This window comes from Stegodyphus dumicola, chromosome X1 (genome assembly GCF_044657685.1).
Source record: "Stegodyphus dumicola isolate Sdum_Otavi_A_Nest chromosome X1, ASM4465768v1".
Taxonomy (NCBI): Eukaryota; Metazoa; Arthropoda; class Arachnida; order Araneae; family Eresidae; genus Stegodyphus; species Stegodyphus dumicola.
Window position 1 is genome coordinate 245,027,070 of NC_140780.1, and position 24,654 is coordinate 245,051,723.

The 24,654-nt window shown below is 33.0% G+C and overlaps 1 protein-coding gene across 1 annotated transcript in view; it reads right to left on the reverse strand.

Annotated features, from left to right (window-relative positions):
• Window positions 1-24,654, reverse strand: part of LOC118205250 (uncharacterized) — a 118,399-nt gene that overhangs the window by 66,124 nt on the left and 27,621 nt on the right. The window contains exons 5-13 of the mRNA XM_085807374.1: window positions 23,778-23,840; window positions 15,556-15,621; window positions 13,778-13,858; window positions 12,349-12,402; window positions 7,870-7,947; window positions 7,059-7,112; window positions 5,125-5,205; window positions 3,645-3,698; window positions 446-526 (exon numbers count right to left, since the gene is read on the reverse strand). Coding sequence (XP_085663500.1) covers window positions 446-526; window positions 3,645-3,698; window positions 5,125-5,205; window positions 7,059-7,112; window positions 7,870-7,947; window positions 12,349-12,402; window positions 13,778-13,858; window positions 15,556-15,621; window positions 23,778-23,840 — 612 coding nt within the window. The remainder of the gene's footprint in view (window positions 1-445; window positions 527-3,644; window positions 3,699-5,124; window positions 5,206-7,058; window positions 7,113-7,869; window positions 7,948-12,348; window positions 12,403-13,777; window positions 13,859-15,555; window positions 15,622-23,777; window positions 23,841-24,654) is intronic.

Below are 24,654 nucleotides of genomic sequence, written 5' to 3' on the forward strand. Positions count from 1 at the left end.
CACATGCCTTTAAATCAACACATGTGCAATTTACTTCTTTATATTTAGAAGAGGACTCGGTCCCCGCTTAATGAAACCCCAGAGGTGACAACATTCGCCTTTAATTATGGAAACAAGTAATCAAAGTAATACAGCACATACATTAAACGAAAATATGCATCCCGGTTAAGTAATCTAAAAAGCATGTTAAAAATGTGTTTATCTTACCAGCAAGATTTACTTTTAAAGAATAAAATTTCTACAGCAAAATAACAAGTGGAATACTCGAGAGTTTACAAAAATTTTACTTAACATGTGCAATCATGTTTAATCAAAAAATTTCTATTTTTAAAGCAGAACTTAAAAAAATTTCTTGCTTTAACACAAATATTTTTAAAGCAGAACTTAAAAAACCATATTGCAAAATATGAACTAGGAAAAAGGATTTGGAAAACTAGAAACTAACCTGGGAATTTAAGTGTCATCTCTTTCCCAGGTATGAATGTTGACTCCTTTACATGAGCGAGTTGCTCATGAAGAATTTCATCTTGAAAAGGGAAGAAAATTTTTCATGTCATCAGAGAAAGCAATGAGAAAATTTTAAATATTTGTATCAAAATATTATTCTGAGGGGTTAAAAGTTGAAATTATTTTAATCAGCGAAAATAGAACCAAAAGTAATTTAAAGATCTGCAAATCAGATAATGGCATATCCTTTTAACTACACCTGTAAAATATTCGTCACACTTACACCCTTATTTACGCTTTCATCTCCATGATTTTTCAGGAAATGAAATAATTTTCGAAAGTAATTTGCGCAATGGCTCCATAGAAAGAAACAATTATGAAAATTTATCATTTAAAATAAAATTTAAATTTTCGGCAACGTTTCTACACAGTAAGCTGAAGATTTCTTAATACATAGTATGCTTTATTTATTATGGGCCTATTTCCAAGGCTCCATTTTGTAGAATAATTCTGAAAACAACAGTTACATTCATGATTTAAGACAGAAAAACAAACTGCAATGTAGATTGTAATGGAATATGAGAATGAAAGTTTAATGTATTTAGTATTATAGTATTATGCAATGCTTTTAGCCAAATTCAATTGAAAATAAAATAAACAATTTTTTTTTAATACTAGACTGAATGTTGCGGAAATGCGTTTTACTATTACTGAAGTTTGGTTGATGTTAGTGAAATGCAAGATTTATCGACCACATGTCTTCTACATATTTTGAGCAAAATCTAGAATTTTTCAGAACGTTTCGAAGGTGCATATTACAGTATTACATAATTTGGTACCTTAAATTGCAGTGATACTAGTTATCCTTGCAACCACTTTTAAAAAATTTTGTCCCAAAATAAAGAAACAGTCAATTTGACTTTTTTCGCAGAGATCTGTAATTCATTTTTCAACTTTTACGTTTATATTTACTTGCATTAAACACAACTCAGAAGCCTAAGTACGGTATTTAATTGCACCCAGTCATTTTTAAATTATGGAAAAAAATTTTGAATTTCTCAAAGGAATGAAATAATTCTCTTAATCATCATGTGCGACGTAGGAGATAGATTGAAAAACATATGCTTGTGAAGGAACTTAATAATATATACACGAGTATGTACCCTTTGCAGAAACGAGAGGACCATTCTAATGGATCGATCATTGAAATTCAAATGCAATTTTTATGTCTCGATTGCGCGACTTAGGATTAGGATTCATATGCAGCATTGCGCTAACATATATTTTTTGACATAAAATCAGATATTTTCTAAAATAACATGTCGAATTTTTTCACATTTCAAATCTAAGCCTAAAATCGAGCTAATGTACGCTCAAAAAAATTCCTATAAATTCGCGCATGGAAGTGGAACTTCATGCACTAGAGTATGGCAGCTGCTCGATATTCCGATTTCTGTATATTCTGTATCTCACAATTAAGTTAAATTTTAATCATTTGATCTTTCTCTCATAATTTATTGAAACAGTAAGTAGGATTCTACAGACAGCCTTTTTTTCATGATCCAGATATCGAATCGCCAAGAGAATACTAGCCAGTTTCACTTGGAAAGATCCTCTACGAAGGCACTTTTTCCGTTAGGTCGTATAATCCAACCTTGCTGGCGCAATCCTGATTAAACAAAACATTTTGACTACAGTTTATTAAAGCTAATTGGGAGGAAAATATTTGTAGGCATATTGAAGAAATTATTTACGAATTTTCAGCAATTTATTTCTCTTTCATATTCACTAGATAATACGTTCATAAAAATTCAGACAAATTCCGGCATAGAAGGGAAACCTTATGCACTAGAGCAGCAGTTCTCAACCTTTTGACTAACGCGTACCATCTAAACAAAAATTGAAAACCTTTAGTGCCACCACTACAAAGTAGTACTACTACCACCACTCCTGAACAAACCCCAGATCCCATAAATTTACATTTGTTAGCTAAGAACCTCAATCAGAATTCAAGAATTTTAATTTTTGAATTTAATAATTAAAAACAGTTTGCTTCTTTGCGTACCACCTATTTTCTTGCTTACCACCAGTGGTACGCTTACCATCGGTTGAGAACTTCTGCACTACAGTACAACAGCTGCTATTTCTGCCAAAGGCAGATGCTCGGAGTACAGATATCTGTATACTCTGTATCTGAAAATTACGTGAAATTTTAATCATTTAATCTTTCTATCATAATTTATTGAAACAGTTGTAAGGTTTTACTTTATTCTAACCAGTTATATTTAGTTTGACTTTCCTTTTCCTCCTGATTTCAGTTTCCTACCGAAATGTAAATTTTGTATGAGGTAGATGTAAATTTTAAACGTGTTTCAGAAGCAGTATTTAAGCTGCGTTGGAAGAGTTCAGAAGAGTAGTATCGGACTTAGTTCCGATATTTATGCTACGAGTTTAAGATTAGCTCTCTAGTTGTTCGACACCTTTCAGTTTATACTGATATTTCTCGGATCGGCTTTGCTGTGTGCAGTCGATTTACCGTTAGTTAAGCTAAGGAGCCACTCATTAGATTTCTTAATTTACTACTGAATTGTTACATTCTAATTTTCAATTACGTAGCCACAAGTGGTGGTGATTCGTGAGCACGAAGTGCGTGCATTTGTTTTAATTTAGATTTAAATAAAAAGGTTATTTAAACCTTTCATCTGCAGTATTTATTCTTAAAGACATAGCGAGAGATCGCTACTTAGTGTTCGACTTGGGGTTAACAATGTATGCTCCCAAGGATAACACATACTATATAGAGTAAGTAGGATTCTGCAGGCAACTTTCTTTCATGACCCAGATATCGAATAGCCAGGAGCATACGAGACAGTTCATTTAGAAAGTCCTCCACGAAGGCACCGTTTCCCTTTGTCTTATAGTCCGCTCTAGCTTTCGCAATACTGATTAAATGAAACCTTTTGCCTAAGGTTTCTCAAAGTAAATTGGTAGAAAATCTTTGTAGATATATAGAAGAAATTATTTACGAATTTTTAGCAATTTATTTCTCTTTCATATTCACTAAATAATCAGTTCTCTAACGGAACTGATATATGATAATGTATTTTGTTCACATATAGAGAAGCGCTTAAAGACAAACCTCAGATAAACATTTAAAAATACTGCAATAATTTTAAAACGTAATTTGTATTTCTTACCATCCTTTTGAGTTGTAGAACCTTCAATGAGTCGGGAGATATGGGACACTTCTTCTGAAAGAGCGAACATTTTATTAAAAAAGTAACATAAATGTGTTTAGGAACGAAACTTTAATTATTTGCAGAAAAAAATCAAATGCCTAAAGGAAATATCAGTCAAAATCAAAGATTTACTTTTTGCTCTTCCAGCTCTAATATTTCATGATTTCTCAATTAAAATTAGTACTTTAAAATTTCCTGATCATTACAAATTTATTGACATACACTTAGGATCACGCTCAGCATGTCACATATTTTTGCAGTACTGACATTTAATTCATGTACAGAGTCTTCAGAATTGTCAATCTAGCTCAGTAAAGGAGATCCGTCGTCATTCTGATGCACGTATTGCAATTGCGTAGCTTCATTTGAACAATTAGTGTAACTGTCAAATAACCATTTCTTGTAAATAACCGCAATTAAAACGATTTTCCGTTTTTCATGTTCTTCGTAGTAACGACGTTTGCGCTTTCATATTTCACATTTCACGAAAGATAGGTATTTCAAAAGTTGCCAGATTGGTTATGTTCTGCCACCTTTTAAAAGCTGCCTCCATCAGTTGAGCTACACTCTTCCTGTTATATGCATATCTACCAGCCGATACGATTTTCGGTAAAAAATAATAAATTAATAACATGGCTTTCAATAAGATGACGACATTAGTCGATAGTTCATCTTTAACGTTTCGAGATTTGTGTTTTTCTTAGGGGCAGATTACGTTTCGTAAAACTTTAGATTAACGGTATGCGCATGATTTGATTCATGTGTTTAAACATTTGTTTGAAAAAAACTGGAATGGAGTACTTATTTTTACCTTTCAGAAATATTTAAAAGTCAATGTCCCATGCGGAATAGTTTGAATAATTTCCTCCCAGCTCTACACATACCTTTTACAAGTAATTTGCTAAATTTTAAAGCAAGTCTTTAAAACTTTTAATACAATTACAGAACAAAGGATTTAAGTTATATTTATTAAGTTACAGAACAAAGGACTTGCACATGCCTTTAAATCAACACATGTGCAATTTACTTCTTTATATTTAGAAGAGGACTCGGTCCCCGCTTAATGAAACCCCAGAGGTGACAACATTCGCCTTTAATTATGGAAACAAGTAATCAAAGTAATACAGCACATACATTAAACGAAAATATGCATCCCGGTTAAGTAATCTAAAGAGCATTTTAAAAATGTGTTTATCTTACCAGCAAGATTTACTTTTAAAGAATAAAATTTCTACAGCAAAATAACAAGTGGAATACTCGAGAGTTTACAAAAATTTTACTTAACATGTGCAATCATGTTTAATCAAAAAATTTCTATTTTTAAAGCAGAACTTAAAAAAATATCTTGCTTTAACACAAATATTTTTAAAGCAGAACTTAAAAAACCATATTGCAAAATATGAACTAGGAAAAAGGATTTGGAAAACTAGAAACTAACCTGGGAATTTAAGTGTCATCTCTTTCCCAGGTATGAATGTTGACTCCTTTACATGAGCGAGTTGCTCATGAAGAATTTCATCTTGAAAAGGGAAGAAAATTTTTCATGTCATCAGAGAAAGCAATGAGAAAATTTTAAATATTTGTATCAAAATATTATTCTGAGGGGTTAAAAGTTGAAATTATTTTAATCAGCGAAAATAGAACCAAAAGTAATTTAAAGATCTGCAAATCAGATAATGGCATATCCTTTTAACTACACCTGTAAAATATTCGTCACACTTACACCCTTATTTACGCTTTCATCTCCATGATTTTTCAGGAAATGAAATAATTTTCGAAAGTAATTTGCGCAATGGCTCCATAGAAAGAAACAATTATGAAAATTTATCATTTAAAATAAAATTTAAATTTTCGGCAACGTTTCTACACAGTAAGCTGAAGATTTCTTAATACATAGTATGCTTTATTTATTATGGGCCTATTTCCAAGGCTCCATTTTGTAGAATAATTCTGAAAACAACAGTTACATTCATGATTTAAGACAGAAAAACAAACTGCAATGTAGATTGTAATGGAATATGAGAATGAAAGTTTAATGTATTTAGTATTATAGTATTATGCAATGCTTTTAGCCAAATTCAATTGAAAATAAAATAAACAATTTTTTTTTAATACTAGACTGAATGTTGCGGAAATGCGTTTTACTATTACTGAAGTTTGGTTGATGTTAGTGAAATGCAAGATTTATCGACCACATGTCTTCTACATATTTTGAGCAAAATCTAGAATTTTTCAGAACGTTTCGAAGGGGCATATTACAGTATTACATAATTTGGTACCTTAAATTGCAGTGATACTAGTTATCCTTGCAACCACTTTTAATAAATTTTGTCCCAAAATAAAGAAACAGTCAATTTGACTTTTTTCGCAGAGATCTGTAATTCATTTTTCAACTTTTACGTTTATATTTACTTGCATTAAACACAACTCAGAAGCCTAAGTACGGTATTTAATTGCACCCAGTCATTTTTAAATTATGGAAAAAAATTTTGAATTTCTCAAAGGAATGAAATAACTCTCTTAATCATCATGTGCGACGTAGGAGATAGATTGAAAAACATATGCTTGTGTGTGAAAAACATAAACTTAATAATATATACACGAGTATGTACCCTTTGCAGAAACGAGAGGACCGTTCTAATGGATCGATCGTTGAAATTCAAATGCAATTTTTATGTCTCGATTGCGCGACTTAGATTATATATTGGATTCATATGAAGCATTGCGCTAACATATATTTTTTGACATAAAATCCGATTTTTTTGTAAACTAACATGTCGATTTTTTCACATTTCAAATCTAAGCCTAAAATTGAGCTAATGTACGCTCAAAAAAATTCCTATAAGTTCTGGCATAGAAGTGAATCCTCATGCACTAGAGTATGGCAGCTGCTCGAAATTCTGATTTCTGTATATTCTGTATCTCACAATTAAATGAAATTTTAATCATTTGATCTTTCTGTCATAATTTATTGAAACAGTAAGTAGGATTCTACAGGCAGCCTTTTTTCATGATCCAGATATCGAATCGCCAGCAGAATACGAGCCAGTTTCACTTAGAGAGGTCCTCCACGAAGGCACTTTTTCCGTTAGTCGTATAATCCGATCTTACGTTCGCAATCCAGATTAAACAAAACATTTTGACTACAGTTTATTAAAGCTAATTGGAAGGAAAATCTTTGTAGGTACATGGAAGAAATTATTTACGAATTTTTAGTCATGTATTTCTCTTTCATATTCACTAGATAATCCTCTGATGTAACTGACATGTGTTAATGTATTTTTTCAGATATAGAGAAGTGCTTAAAGATAAACATCAAATAATCATTTAAAAATACTGTAATAGTTCTAAAAGGTAATTTAAGTTTCTTACCATAGTTTTGAATTGTAGAACCTTCAGGGAGTAGTGACATGTAAGGCATTTCGTCTAAAAAAGGGAACATTTATTAAATCAGTAATTTACATATTGGTTAGGCGCAAAGCCTGAATTTAAAAGCTGATACTAACGCAAATGTATTGCTGAAAACAAACAAACGTATTAAAGAAATATCATTCAAAGTCAGAAATTTGTTCTTCTCTTCCTGCACAAATTTTTCATGATTTCTCAGCTAAAATCCGTACTCTAAAATTTCCTGATCACTAGGAATTTATTGGTATACACTTATCCAGGACATATGCTGATGCACCTCAGGTCCACGGTCAAGAAAGAAGATATATATTGGCACTGCAGGCCTTACCCCATTACGGCTGTTACGCTACTGAGTTTAGTTTAGTGTTTAGTTTATTTAAAATTTTAAAGTTACAGAACAAAGGACTTATATACGCATTTAAATCAACACATGTTTAATTCCTTATATCCAGAAGAGGACTCTGTCCCTACTTAATGAACCCCCTGACAATCGCCGTTACTGTGCAGACTGTTAACTAAAGTAATATATCACATACATTAGACGTAAATATACACCCAGGGTACATAACGTACAAAGTACGTTAAAAATTTTCGCAACAAATTTTCTACATCAAAATAACAAGTGGAATACTTGCGAGTTTATAAAACTTTTACTTAACATGTTCAATCATGTTTAATCAACAAATTCCTATATTTAAAGCAGAACTTAAAAAAAATATCGCAGATATTACAAAATATGAACTAAGAAAAAGGATTTTAAAAAGTAGAAACTAACCTGGAAATTTAACTGTTATCTCTTTGCCAGGTATGAACGTTTCATCCAGTTGAGCGTGTTGCCCACGAGGACTTTCAACTTGAAAAGAGAGGAAAAGTTTCTCATGAAATCAGAAAAATGAACCAGGATGTTTTACGTTATTTATATTAAGATAGTAATCCGAGTGGTTAAAAGCTGTATTTTTTTAACCAATAAAAAGAGAATTAAAAGTACTTTTAACATCGTTAAGTCAAATAATGGCATATTCTTTTAACTACACCTGCAAAATATTCACTCCATTTATACCCTTATTTAAGTTTTCATCTCTATGATTTTTAATAAAAATAAATAATTTTGCACAAGTAATCCATGAAATGGCTGCAGACAATGCAAAAATTATGAAAATTTAATATTTAAAATAAAATTTTAATTTTCGGCATACCTTTGCACATTCGTTCTTATTACTTCGAATACCTTTATTCATTATCTGCATATTTTTAAGACCCGATTATATACAATAATTTTGAAAAGAATAGTTACTTTCATAATTTAAGATAGAAAAATAAAGAGGAAGGTAGCTTGTAGTGGAATATACAAACGAAAGATTAATGTATTTAGCTGTATATCACGTATTGCTTTTAGACAAATTCAGATGAAACATATACTACATAATCTTTTAAATGCTAGTATGAATGCTGAGGAAATGCATTTACTATTACTGAAGTCTGGTTGAAATTTTTAAAATGCAAGATTTATCTACCATATGTCTTTTATATATTTTGAGCAATACCTTTTTTTTTTTTTTTTTTTTTTTTTTTTTTTTTTTTTTCCAGAAAGCTTGGAATTGCAATGATAATTGTTATTCTTGCTATAACTTTTAACTAATTTTGTCGAAAAATGAAGAACCAGTCAATCTGTCTCTTGTCTCAGAGATTTGTAATTGCCTTTTGAACTTTTAATGTTGTATTTCATTATATCTGTACAATCCAGATGCCGAAGTTAGATATCTGATTGCATTGAGCCAATTTTAGACTAAGGAATGAACTAACTTTTTAATTTCACAAAAATATGACACAACTGTCTTAACCATCACGTACGAAGTAGTTAATAGATTGAAAATGGTATGAACTAACTTAATAATGCATACACGACTATGCACACTTTGCAGAAACAAGAGGTCGGTTCTGGTGCATCAATGCACGAAATTCAGTTTCAGTTTCCAAGTCTCGAAAGCGCAACTGAAAGTATTGGGCTAACGTGTATTTTGACATAAACTCCGAAAAATATGACAATTTTTTTCGCAATGGATATCTAATCCAAAATTTCAGCTAAGTATGTTAATAAAAATTCAGGTGGAAACCTACTCCGATAAATCTCAATTTTTGAAATATGGTGTAATATTTTAGGGGAACAGCATCAGAATTCCAATTCTGATAAGGACTGGCATTTCTTTATTATAAAATTAAGCGTTTGCAGAAGATTCTGTTATTCATGCTATATTTATCTTTTAGCATTTGTATGCTGACACGAATTAGTAAATTTTTATGTGAAGGTGATGAAGGCTTAATACTATCAGAATTCTAAGCATTAAGGAAGAAAATGTTTAAAACATAAGCACTGCAAGCCAGGTTCCAGCAATTAAAGGAAGATTTGATCTAGTTATTTTTATTTTATTATATTTTGTCATTTTTTTATTTAACAATAATGTAATTTTTGCTAGTTGTTTACATATCGTAACGTTAAATTTTTACAATTATTAAAATATGTCTGTTAATTTTAAACTGTTAATTTTCGTACAGTCTTTTACAGAGTACCATACGACTTTGGTATTTTCGGTTTTGGAAACTTTGCTTATAGATTGTATATCTTCATGTACCTACTCCTACGTCTTAAGCGGCAAGGATTATCTGCAAGGAGAAAACTAATTTTACTTCGCTTGACGCTAAAGCCCACATATCAGCGCTTTCAGCTTTTCACTCTATCCCAAAAGTTTATAGACTCTAGTAAATTACATGTTTAAGAAATAATAATGTATAAAATTAACCACTTAAAATATATTTATTTAAAACACAAGTGAATTGCATATGAGTATATATTTAACAAAAATATCAGTTTGTCTTTTAGAAAAAAATGGGTGTCTTAAAAGTTTATAGACAAGTTTAATTTTGTGCAAATTGGTTAATGACAATCATGATGGGGAACTTGAGCCCTTTAATGATATGATAACACCCTTACTCAAATCTCCAATTTAAAAAAGAAAAAATATAATTTGAACTGAATTTGAAAAAATATAATTTATAATAAGTATGGCTAAAGCTACGCAACTTTCCGATGCTGAAGTTAATAGGATTCTAAACCTTATTCCACGGTAAGTCCGTTAATAAAATTTTGAAACTTCTGAATCGAACTCAAAACATGTCCCTTAAGACGCCACTAGACAAAATCACGTTCAGGAAGACGCCGAGTGACATAGTCACAGCGATAAGAGAATAAAAAGAATGGTTTCGACTCAGAAAAAGTCGGTTCGCCAAATTACAAGGGCTTGTGGATTGCAAGTATCCAAAAACACTGTTAATAGGCGAATCAAGAAATCTTTTTATATGATTCACATAAAAATAGCTCGATCATTACCGCTCTCATAAACGAATGAGATAACGAATGAGATAGCTTCATAAACGAATGAGATAGCAATGGGCCAGTAACCACATGGCAGCTGGTGAAAAATGGATCACTGTAATATTCAGTGGTGGAAAAAAATGGGATCTAGATGATCCTGACGATTATTCATATTGCTGGAGCTATTTCAGTAGGAACAGTGGGAGTGGACCTGTTATGGTGTGGGCAGCTTTCGATTTCAACGGGCAAGTGGGTTTTCCCTTTCTTGATGGTCGGCAAGCTTCGTCTAAATGCATAGAAACATTAAGAGACCATCTTATACCATTTACAGAAAACACTGGAGGACAGAATTGGGTGTATCAGCATGACAATACTCCCTTCATACCTCTAATGCTACAAAAAATATTACTTAGGCGTGGAAAATATCACTGTTCTTGAGTGGCCGCAAATGAGCCCAGACTTTAACCCGATCGAGAATGTGTGGAGTATTATGTCTCGTAAAGTGTACGAGAATGGAAGGCAGATTTCTTTCGTGAATGCCTTAAAAGCAGCCATCGAAAGTGCATGGTATAATATGGAATCAGAATTATACAAAAAACTTAGTTCTTTCGACGGAGAAATGTGTATGATTTGTGACTGCATAATGCTTTGTGACTGCAAGAAGGAATTAGGAATATTTTTACTCCTGTGTATCATATTTTTGAATTAATTAATAAATTTTTGCTAAAAAAGCAACAAGAAAACTTGCTGAAAGTGAATAATTTTTCAGTCTGATAACGATCGGATAAACAGTTTTAATATATGCAATCTTATGTATTTACTCAACTTCTTATTTCTAATGATTTTTAGAATACATTTTTCAAGAAACAACTACTCTATAAACCAGACTCAGTACAACTCTATAAACAAGACAACTTGAATAACGACCTTTAAAGTTAAGTACATAAATTTAAAACTCTATTAACTGCTATGCATTGATTTTCTACTCATTTTTAGTTTTGAATAATTATTTCCTTTCTTGCTTCTTCAGGAAAAAGTTATTTAATTAATCTGAAGCTAAAAAATATAAAGATAAAAATATTCCTAATTTTTTTCTTGCGGTCTCGAATCGTTCGGGGAATATACTTTTAAAACTTTTAAAGCTTGAAAAACGTATATTTGCGACGTTATGATCTTGCGATTATTTGCAAGTGCACTTATTTTACAACGATACGACGATGACGACCTACGATGATGTTTTAAGACCGCTATGTTTTTTTACTAGGATGTTTCCTACCAAGATGTTTTAAAAACTGATGTTTTCCCTTGCTTTCTTTTCTCCCACGATGATATTTTGTACTACGACGTTATCGCCTTGCGCTGTTTTCTCGGCGAAGTTTTTGTTTGCGGTGTTTTCACCTGTAACCGATTTCTGCAAGTTCTGCACCTGAAACTACATGAAATTTTAATAATTTAAACTTTCCATCAAAATGTGTTCATAAAATAAATAAGATACTCCCGACAGCTTTCTTTCATGGTTCCAGATTTCTAATAGCGAGCAGTATATAAATAAGCCAGTTTCCTTTAGAAATGTCCTTCACAAAGGTATTCTATCCTTCTTTTCCGGTACTGATTAAACGAAACCTTTTGACCACAATTTATTAAAGCAGTTGCGAAAAAATTGTAGACATACAGAAGTAATTTCTTACGAATTTTTAATAATTTATTTCTCTATCTTGGTCACTAGACACTCATACGACGTTTCTTAGTCATTAGTCAATCATCTGACATAATTAACATATGATAATGTATTTTGTTCACATATAGAAACCTGCTGAAATATAAATACCAAATAAACATTTAAAAATTTTGCAATAATTTTAAATTTTAATTTATATTTCTTACCCTCGTTTTGAATTGTAGAACCTTGAGCGATTTGTGAGATATGGGACATATCTTCTAAAAAATGGAACATTTTATTAAGTCAGTTGCAAAACGTCGAATTTAATAGCTGAAAAATTAACTCAGTTTTATTGCAGAAAATAATCAAATGCGTTAAGGAAATATCAATCAAGATCTGCGATTCAGTTTTGCTCTGCCTGCATTGGAGACATATTTCAGGATTTCTCAACTAAAGTCAGTACTTTAAAAACACATGATCATTGAGAGGCATATACTTTGTCCCATGTCACTTTATTTCGCAGCAGTGACATTCATTCCAGGAAGACAGTCTTCAGCAGAGTTAATTTGTCTATCGAAATGAGATTCATCTTTGTTGTGATACCCCAGATTACAGTTGCTTTTGTTCATCTGAACAATTCGTGTCAATATCAAATTCCATTTCTTATACATATCCGTGATTAAAACCATAACTCGTTTTCAATATTCCTCGTTCGCTTTCATATTTCCCGTTCCACTACACATTCATTGTTTTACGAAAGTGATCAGATTTGCAATCTTGTATCACATCTTAAAGCTGTGACTATCAGTTATGTTATATACTATATAGTACTATATATACTATATATACTATATATACTATATATACTATATATACTATATAGTTGTGTTACCTATATATACTATCAGCTGATACATCAGTAAAAGATGAAAATTTTCAGTAAAGAATGAAAAATAAATTACATGACTTTTAATGAGGTCGCGCATAAGTTTCAATTTTCATCTTTAACATTTCTGACGCAGATAATATCATTATAACCTTAAATTTCAATACACGTGCGTGTATATATCCGTCTCTCTTTCTATATGTATATAACGTATCATTTTTCCGATAATATTTTAAATTCAAAGTTTCATACGGCCTGCTTTGATTAATTTCTTCCTAGAGAGACAAATACTTTTTACAACTAAACTGCTAAATTTTAAAGTAAGTAGTTAACACTTTTATCTTATAGCACGAGCAATTTAGATGCGTTTTAAATCAAGAGAGCTGCAATCTAGTCTCTTGCATTCGGAAAGGGACTCGTTTCTCGCTTAATGAATTGCTCCAGAGGTGACTTACAAGTCCTCTTTCCTCTCCAAAAAATTAACTAAAATTAATATATCACATACACTAAATATAAATGCGCCTCGTAATTAAATAACATAAAAAGCATGTTAAAAAATTTCGCAACTTACCAATGGAAAGATTTATTATTAAAGAACAAAGATTCTACAGCAAAATAAGAAGAATATTTGAAGTTTACAAAAATTTAGCTTAACATATGTAAGATACATAATCAAAAGCGTTACCTCTAATTTATAACACAGAAAATTTCGCAGATATTACAAAATATGTACTAGGAACAAAGTATTTTTAAAACTGAAAACAGACCTGGGAATTTAGCTTTGATCTCTTTGCCATGCTTGAAAGTTGACTCTTTTGGATGACCATATTGGCTATGAGGACTTTCAGCTTGAAAATCGAATAAACATTTCTCGTGAAATCAGATAAAGCAATGAATGATTTTTATGTATTCATATTAAGAAGGTTATCAAGCATTTAGGTACATGGGACAATAGTGGCATATTCTTTTAATTACACCATGTCATAAAAGAATCTTCTTACCCCTCATTTATGCTTTCATCTCAATGACTTTTAATAGAAAATAATTTTCAAAATTAATTTCCAAAATGACTGTTGAGAAAGCAAAAGTTCTGAAAATTTCATATTTAAAATAAAATCAAAATTTTCGGTAAACATTTGTACACCCGTTAGTCTTGCAATTTCAAATTAAGTCATTATCAGCCTATTTTTAAGGCTCTATTATGTACAATAATTTTAAAAACAATAGTTATGTTCATGGTTTAAGGATAGGGAAATAAAGCGCGACGTAGTTTGTATTGGAATTATGAGAGCAAAATTTTTATTTCGTAGTAGATCATATATTGCTTTTAGCCACGTTCACATGCAAGCATATTAAGTTAATATTGAGATAACCTTTTGAAATGCTAGCGTGAATGAAGCGGAAATCTATTTTACCTTTACGAAAGGCTGTTTAAAGTTAGTAAAGTCAAAGTTAAGTAAAATAAGTTATACAATCGATTTCTTCTGTATGTTTTGAGTGAAATCTAGCGTTTTCCCCGCAAGTTTCGGAAGTCTATATTACAGAGTATTATACCACTTGCTAGACGAAGTTACATCGATATTTTGTTTATTTTGTACTTTGTTCAACAAAATTTGTCACAAAATAAAAACCGATTTGACTTCGGTTTTTATTTTGTGACAAAACTTCTTGTAATTGTCATTTCAATATTTACGTTTTTATTTAATTAATATTTCTACAACTTTACAGCCTAAGAACTAAATTTTATGCAACTAGAATAGGCTGGGAAACATACGTTTGTGTAATAACGTAATACATACATTAAAAGTATGTAAGATACGCAAAAAGAAGAGCCAATTCTTGTCGGACGAGCAACGAAATTTAGTAGCATATTTCCTGTGTAGAAAGCGGGATCTAAGTATATTGACATAAAAGCTGACATTTTCTGAAATAACATGTCGATTTTGTTTTTACATTCTCAATTCTAAATCTAAAATTAAGTTGCAATAATTTCGAAAAATCGCGGCAAGAGTGCATTTTAAAAGTAACAGCCAAACTTTTAGTTGCATAATGTTCATTTAACTTGGTTTACATTTGATAACACTGCTTTTTCGAACAGAAGCTTCTCTTTTTTTTTACATAACTATAATTTCTACCTAATCCAAACAAAATACAATCTTCTGATTCTTGTTAAAGTTTTTGTTTTAAGAAAAATTATATATTTTTCAAAAAAAAATTGAATTAATAACTTATGAAAATTTTCCGTAGCCTCTTAAGATAAATATTTTTAGAAAATTTTCCACTGGAAAAAAAAAAAAAAAAAAAAAAAAAAAAAGACTAAAACATTTTAAACAATGAGAACATTATTTCGTTCGAACTTGTAAAACGTCGGTTTCGTTCATTTGCCAAGTAAAAGGGGAGATATATTATCCTCCCCTTTTTTTATTTCTTAGTATTCAATAGACTTAAATTAAATAGAAAATTTAAAATTATACATATAAAAATGGACAATTAAATTAACGTCAAAATTATAAATATTGATAACATTCATATCTTTGAATCTTACCTACGATGAATTCTTCATATAGAGTTTGTATAAAGTCTGAGACATGTCCACTAGTTTCAGAATAATCTTAGAATAAAAATATTTTTATAATTAGAGATAAATAGGTACAAATCACTATACAATAATGAATTATTTAAAAAAAGAATATTCAATACACGTTTTTTAAAGGAAATGCGGTGCCTGTCTAAATCCCTGACCGAATTATTTTTTCAGGTGGTATTTCAAGTCTTTTTCTTCACTTCATCGAAATTTAATGGATAGGAAGAAAAAAAATATATGCAAACTTAAATCATCACAAATGTTTGCTAATAAGTAAATAAGGAAAAAAATTAATTAAAATGCAAGTTTGATGTGTTGTTAATTAAAAAGATATAATATGTTGAGTGACTTTCCTATGATAGTTAGATTGTGAGAGAATTCATCACGTACAGAATTTCATGCACCAGAAAATGGGCGTAATAGAGCTGAACTTCGATTATTCGAATTGGTTGGGACAAACTCAGGCAATATATTTGTTCCAATAATAAATTTTGACATTTAAAATTATTTGAGGTAAACAAATACTGCATTATCTGAATATAAATTCATTTTGAATTTTCAAGTGCCTTATTTCGACTTTAAATTATAATTTTATTGAAACAGGGGGATGGGAAACGTATTTTATAAAACATATGTTAACTTTCACTGATTTGTCTTCCAACTCCTTTTGAGTAACTCTTTCTCAGCAACCCTGACTAGTATGGCCGTATATATGCCTGTAGCAAAAAACATCGGTGTGGCCTATGCAAGCATATTTGCGTCTGGCACAAGCCATCTGTGTAGGCTACGGACGCAAATGCGCGCTCGGCGAAAGCTCTTTACTGCTGTCTCATGTGTATGTTCGGAAATTATTTCTATCGTACATCTTCAACTCTCGCAGAAACCTCACACCTTATTCGTTGCTTAGTAAAGAGGAAAAAAATGAAATCTTGTTTATTTGGTCAGTCATTCTGCGGCCGGTCACGCGAAACGTTTCAACTCAGTTAGCAGTCAAAGGGTTTAGTCTGGAGACAAACCAGCTGCATACTTCGATTCTCATCTACTTAGGCCCAGTTAGTTACAAGCATCTGAAACATTATAGAGTTTCCAGGAATTTTGATTCAGTCCCGCACTTACATTTGATGACTCGGTATCTGCTGATTATCCTAGCTAATTAAAGAAAAATATTTTATAAATTACAAAACGCATGCTAAGCAAGAATGCACATTAGTATACATTGAAATAAAGCAGCAGAGACACGACCAGTTTTGTATTTCTAAGGCATAATTTCTAAGTCTTTCTAAGGCATCATTTCTAAGCACAAATACGCATGAACTGCTTCGGATAATTCCAAGGGAAAAGAATAATTATTCTATTATTCCTTCGAACTGGACATGATAGTGTACAGAAAAATCAATTATTATTACTTCTCTCTTGAGGATAAGGTTGAAATAACAGAACCATTTATTTTCGTACCTCCGGCAGACAGAATTGAACAGACAAAAAAAAAAGAGATAGAAACAGTTACAAATACATACAATAACAGACACGAAGATAGATAAAGGGGGGAGAAGGAAAGGTAGGGTTGTGAATTCAGAATTTTGTTTGATTGTTTATTCGAATACGACAAAACACACGAGCGCCGATTCACCGGATTTGAGCTCAGGTCGAACCACTAGCATTCAGCGGTCTTTTCCGCTAGGCTTCTCATGTTCTGAAATAATCATCATGAGAACGGAAAGGTACACAAGGAAGAAGTCATCGATAAATAGCCAAAGGATTTGGATCGTCACAACTGAAGATCGCTTCCAGTCGTTTCTCTACAGCTTCATCAATGTATAGGATGCTAAAATTCCCTTTTCCAATTCAGAATCCTTTGCAACCGGTTATAAAGACACACAATAAGCAAACTAGGAACATAAGGTATTTAGACCACCAGGAAGAGAAACAGAAGAAATAAAAACGGTTTAAAAGCGTTTTTTTAGCCAAAAATTTCAAAATAGAAACCACTATAACTCAGCACAAAACATGGCGCTCTAAGACAGATGTGAACCCTAAGTTTGCAGACAGTATTAAGTATACACCCTCCTTAAACATCTATAACATGTTGGAAGCGCAAGACAGCGTGATCGGGAGTCGCACGAGGCGATAGCCTGAATGTTTCCTTGGGGAGGATGGTATACGATACTTTGGGAATCCCCTCAGCTAGAAGTCTCACGGGTTTCAGCTTGTAAAGCGAGGGAACCATACTTCTGAGAAACTTTATGAATCACACGAACATCGCCAAACTTCATGGGAAGCAATTCTTTTACTTGTCGGCAAATACGAAATGCAATTCAATCTTGCATTTAAACTGTAGTTTCGACACATCCTCATTTCTATAAAGCACAAATCGCATGGTCGAAAAGCACTTGACAATAATATGCATTTTTAACGGAAGATCTAATAGGAACTTTAGGTCTTAGTTCTTAAAAGAAACAATATTAGAATCTTCATAATAAAATCGGCGTAAATCTGCACCACACAGGTCCCGTTAACAAAATAAGATTTTCATGAACCACATTGGAACACAAGACTTCTCATATGAGACAGTTCAGGAATTTTACTGTTATTTCTAAGTAAAAACGTACCTTTATCTGTTCATAAAATGTTCCACGAATACATTTCGTCAACAATCATTCTCGCGAGAATTCGGTAAGCAAAATCTGCCAGCTGCTGGGCTTCTTGTGGATTCGACTCTTGCACCATGTGGATTTAGTAGGGAAACCATTGCAGAATGGGTCTCCGCAACTTTCCCATTATAGAGCTGGGAATTCACACTTCACATATCACTGCTCGATAAGTTGTGGGTCAGTACTGAAAACAGAGAAATCTGTCAGCAGACGCAACAGACACTTTTTTTCCCCAAAACTTCGACCGAAATGGATTGATTATTCTTCCTGTTACAGCGTGCAAATTTCTAGTGTCTTCAAATTTCTTCATAATTTTTCTTAAACTAGGTTGAACAACAATAGTTCAATCAACGAAGGGTTCGCCAAAGAAAGAAAAGTATGAATTTTTTTTCTCTCTATATGTTTCTATATGTTTTTTGTAGTGCTGAAATCGAATTTTAAGCTTGCCACTTCGTTAGAGGTCGGCCTTTCCAACGGAAAGCGAAAAACTTTAAAATTTTGGCACTTTTTTCAGTTTGTCGCTTATAATTCGAAAAATAGGTATTTTTCGAAGATGAAGACTCTGCACAAAATTAAGTAGACAAAATTTCCTACAAAATGCTTATATATAGTTTAATGTTCGAAGAATCTGAGGCGCAGCTAAAATGCGCTGAAAAAAGGCCACTTTTTGGCTTTCCGTGAGAAACGGGGGGGGGGGGGAACCCTCTTTTTAACTGTGCAGTGGTGCCCTAATTTCAAAGTCTGAAAATAATTACGTTACGAGTACCTGGTATGCTTACATCATATTAATGGAATTAACGAATGTCAGTAACATTCGTACTCGGCGGACCCTCTAGTTTATGGGAAATCGCTCTATTACACTCCGTACTACATCTGCAAATGGTAAATATAACTAATGAATGTTTTGAGCTAAATTACGGTACAGTTGAATAATTTTGCCCTCTGAATTGTCAAACGTAAATGAGTTGCCATGTCAGTGGTCATTTTTTATCTTGTACGTTTGTACCATGTTGCAGGGTACAATTTGTCATGTATAGTTAATAGGGGTGTACTGATGAAGGAAAATATATTTAAAACAGAATTTTATTCATAAATTTCTTAGATCAAAGTAACTAAAGGTCTTCAATCGATATAAAATATTATGTCACGCTGGTTTCCGACATTTCCGGGATTATCCTCGTCTGGAAAAGAAAGAACTGGAACTTCAGATAACTATTACTTACAAAACGTCAGTTTCAGCAGTGAAGTCCTATGATAAGGAGAAGTAAAATACAGAATGCGCTGTGTGATGTGTATGAAGTTAATACCTGAATAAGGCTCAGGAGTGCTTCCTCGTTTTTCCTCCGGTTGGACTAGGCTGGTCATCATGAGGGTTGGTATATCATCTTTTAGTCTTAGGGGTATTGTGTTGATGGAGTTCCCATCAATAGTTCCCACACTAAAGTCTGTGTTATTATACACCAGTTGATAAAGTGTTCGTTGAATAAAAATCAGAGATGGATGGAATATGGAGGAACATATGGCTTCTGTGTATAATGAGTAAAATCCTAATGAACTCAGCATATCAAGTAATCTGCCCGTTCTGTACTTTATGTACGAAGCAAAGTCGGCTATTGCAAGTGATTTCTTCCTCCATTTATCAGTCTTCTGTTTATTCTTGCTCATCACTAAAGCATCTGTGAAAGCTTGAAGAGATCGTAGAATGAGATCCTCAGTCTATCTGCTGGAGGGTACCGTGTCATACACTTAAGATCAAGCATCTTTAATGAATATAGTAGCTGCTGTTCCAACAATATTTAGCCTCTCCTTGTCCTCTAACAGCCTTTCTTAACACAATGAATCAGTAATAACCTAATGAACCTTGAAACACACAGTATAAGGCATATTAGCTCTTAACAATCGCCATACTTCTCAAGAAGACTTGTTTTTACTGTTTTTGGACTGAGGACGAGTCCCCTACAGTCTTATTCATCAGTTTGTCAGCAGTAAATTGACATTCCTCTATGCCATTTTCAAGAAACGTCAAAATTGATTGCACTGTTGCTTCCACATCATATTTAGGTCTGCTAATTTCTGGTTTTCCTCATCTGTGTAGTAGCTGACATAGAGGTTTCGTTCAAAAGAAATGGTATTGTGCATCAGTAGCCGGCAAATCACGCACTGACTCTGTACGATGCACAGTGAAACGTCCATAGTCATTTCGATCCTTCGGCAGCCTTAATACGTTTTCTGTTGCATTAATTTCTTCACGGGGTACACAAGATTGCGTTTATCTGGTTGCTTTTTAATATGTTCTTCGAGTAATCTGAGTAACAGTAGTCATCTGAGTAAACACTAGGTTTTGAATTTGAACTCGGATATACTTGAACGTAATGTAGGCGCATTGGTATTCTCTTTATTTCTCTTAACAAACGCAGCAATAAATTTTTCGTTTCTATGTTTTCGTCAACCTCAACTTGTGTACACCTTTTAAACAAAACTACCTTTCCACCCTATCGAGTTTTAGTTGTTTAATGAAATATTTCAACACCTTTGGTTTCACTACAGCAGCCTCAGTTCGATCATATAACGATTCGTCACATATACTGCTCAACCGAGATTATTATGCGTACATAATAACTGTAAAGGGCTTGTAATATTTAACCACATGCGATTGCAGCCGGACACCAACTGCATCGTTGGTTGCAAGCAAACGGTTTCACAACCGTTTGCTCAGACTATTATTATTTACAAGCAGGTGGTTTTGCGACGCTGCGCAGGATCGACGCTAAAAAAGTATTCGGCTAATCCACACTTACAGTAACACGTTTTTTGCGTTTTTCACGGAAAGCCAAAAAGGGGCCTTCAGCGCGTTCTAGCGGCGTCGCAAATTGTCCAAACATTAAACTTTATATATGGATTTTGCAGCAAATTTTGTCTACTTTAATTTTGTATGGGGGTGGTCATATTCAAAAAATGTTTAGTTAGAGTTATAAGCGAAAACCTGCAAAACGCGACCAAATTTTGAGGTTTTTTTCGATTTTCGTTGTGAAAAACGGTCTCGGTGAGGTGGCAAACCTAAATTTTGGATTCAGCACCCACTCAAAAAATATAGAAACGGTGAGCAAAAAAAAAAAAAACTTCTATACTTTTTTCCTGAAACATACTTTTTGAGCCTTCGATGACCTGACAACACTCTTTTCGGAATAATATTAAAGACAATATCCTTGCAATGCAACTGCTGCTGTTAGCAGAAAGTAGCTTGACGAGCACAGCGTTCCCAAAAGCTCTGCTGGTTAAAATGGATTAATTTTTCTAGTACCGATACCTCGTTTATTATACAGAAGAGTATTTTCATATTTGTATAGAAGTAGGATATTACACTGGTGTGCGAAACTTAAGCAACAATGCAAATTTTAATCAGATAACCATACAGTTGTAGAAAAGGGGTCCTTGCTATCGGTACAATGAACACGCAATTCAGTAGAAAGGTCATGCATATGCAAATGTCCGGAAAAAAACGTCACAGTCTACGTGATCGTGCGCTCCACTCAAGACTACCATAAAAGGAAGGGCGAAGACGCAATTAAAGACATTCGCTGCAAGTACAAGTGAAATCTTGCGTGAAATATGGCTAGAAAAACTCATCTGGATGACTCCACGAGTGGAAGAATGATCGGAAAGCTGGACGAGGGGCGTAGTGTGACCAGTGTGGCTGAAGATTTAGAAGTCAACGAAGTGTCGTTTCGAGGGCTTGGAAAGCCTTTTAAACCATAGGTACAGCTATTAGAAAGGTTGGTGGTGGCCGCTCCAGGACAACAACTGCAGCAGATAACCGATTATCGTCCTACAGGCGAAAAGAGAGCCCAAAACCAGTCAGCAAGCTCCACAGCTCAGCAACTGTGTACAGCAACCGGCGACAATTGTCGTGGTTTACTGTATCCAAATACCTTCACAAAGATGACCTATTCGCCCACCGTCCTGACCACTGCATCCCTTTGAAAGTTCGCCATCGTCGCCACCGTTTAGAGTGATGCAAGGAGCGCAAAAGCTAGGCATCTCATCAATGGAGTCGTGTCCTCCTTACGGACGAGAGTCGTTTTAGTGCCCCAAGCGATTCTCAACGCCAAAGTATTTGGAGAGAGGTAAGGATACGGTTTAATCTCAGTAACATCACGGAAAGAGACCATTACGGTGTCCTGGAGATCTCGTCTGGGGAGGCATTATGCTGAACGGGCGGACAGAGCTCCACGTTTTCGACAGAAGTTCTGTAACCGGAGATTGCTATTGTCAGGAGGTGATCCTTCCCTATATGCGTCTGTTCCGAGGTGCAATTGGACCAGACTTCGTTTTTAGGGATGACAATGACCGGCCACACTGGACTCCTGCTGTTCAAAAGCTACTGAAAAGGGAAGATATCACTCGAACAGATTGGCCAGCGAACTTCCCTGATTTGAATCCCATAGAACATATGTGGGATGCTTTGGGGAGACGCCTTGAAGCACGATTACATCATCCGGCGAACATCCAACAACTGAAACAGATGCTGATTGAGGAATGGGCACTCTCACCTCAAGATCTGTTGGACAATCTGGTGATAAGTATGGGAAGACGGTGAGAAGCAACCATTGCAGTAAGGGAGGGCATATCCCATACTAAGGAACATCTGCTTGTTGTTGTTCTTCTTATACAGACAATCATGTGTAACGATACTATGAGTTCAATAAAGCCTGTTTTTGTTCCATACTGTATGCATTGTATTCATTTTTGCGCAATTAAGCTTTCGTCGTCGTTTAAATACAAAATGCTGTCTCTTATTTCTGAATTTCATGTCTCTCAGATGATATCTCGTGGATTTAATTCAAAAAGAACACCTGTTGCTTATTTTTTGCACACCAGTGTAGAATCTATTTCGAGGAATTTTGCTTTCGTTAAAAAGCGCTACCAAGTGATGAAAATTGCATTATTATTTATTTTTTTTTTTTCATATTTATTTTCCTATTTTCTAAAAAGTTTCTTCCAAGTTTCATTACTGCATGTTCATTAGAAAGTGCAGCAAATTACTCTGAATAGAGAAACTAAAAATATAACCATCTTTTATGTCTAAATAAGTTTTACCTAATTCAAATAAACAATGTTCAGCTAATTGTCGTTCAGACAACCAAGATTTACATCTAACTGATGTAAAAATTATAGGAAAAAGCAAAGCAATGGACAGTACTATTTTAAAATAGTTTAGTTATATCTTCTAATTCCCCTAAAGTCTTATTTCATAGTTTTTCCTTTTTTTATGTAAAAACTTATTTAGCAATTCTATATTCTAATTAGTATCAACTGAAATAAATATTGAGATTTGAAGCTAGGGTTAAAAAAGGTTCAGATTAAAATGCTTAAAACGATATTCATGATTTTGATCTATTTAAATCAGGCTGAAAATACATTTGAAAAATACTTTGATTTAGCTCACGCATTTCTTAGATCAAAGGTAAAAAATCAAGTAACTTTAAAATTTAAAGAAAATAAATAAACTAGGGAAGGAAAAGACTCATTTACCTTCAGATCTTAGGGTTTCAATTTCATCACAGGAAGTCCGTTCATCGTTATTTTCAGTTTCATCTAAGGGTAAACAATGAAGAAAGGGATGTGAAACGAAATGCAAGATTCTCAGAGAAACTTTGAATTCATTAACAAGATATCAGGTTTAATGTTTTAAGTTAACTCATGAACAGGTTTGTCATTTACATATTATGTACTTTAAAAATTCAATCATTCAGCCTGTTATTTGCATACTTTGTTCTATCCCATCACTATTCAAACTCGAGGTTTGAATAGGAATTTATTTTTTCAGTTTTATTTATTTTAATTATAGCAACTTCAAATGTGGTGAAACTATACAGTGCAACTAATTTTTGCATTAACGAAATCGTACTAAAAGTTTCATTAGAATTTGAAAATTTTTATTTTAATTTTAAGAACTGACATAGTTTCCGAGTTTTACAGCGAAAGTTATATTTTCACGTCATAATTTTCATTATTCTTAAACGATAATTAAAACTTTCACTTCCAAAATTTTATAGCTTTTTCTTCGTGTGCTTTGAAAATGCATATAATACAAGACTGCAATCCTTATACAAAATTTTTATTCTTCTAATAACCACATACACAGCGAATCATGCTTGTTGCATCTGAAATAGAATTTAATAAGCTGGACTTGCTATCTTTCGAACTAAACTATTCAGGCGAAGGTTCCCAGTTTGTAGATTAAATGAAGTAATCAAAGTTTAACACTTTTAAAGTGAAATTTTCAATAATTTGAAAGTAGTTTAAATTGAATTAATTACTGCAGAGCAAACCAGAACTTATTGAATTTAAAAATGAGATAAAGAAGAAACAAGAATTGTGCATTTCAAGAATACAGAACAACATCACG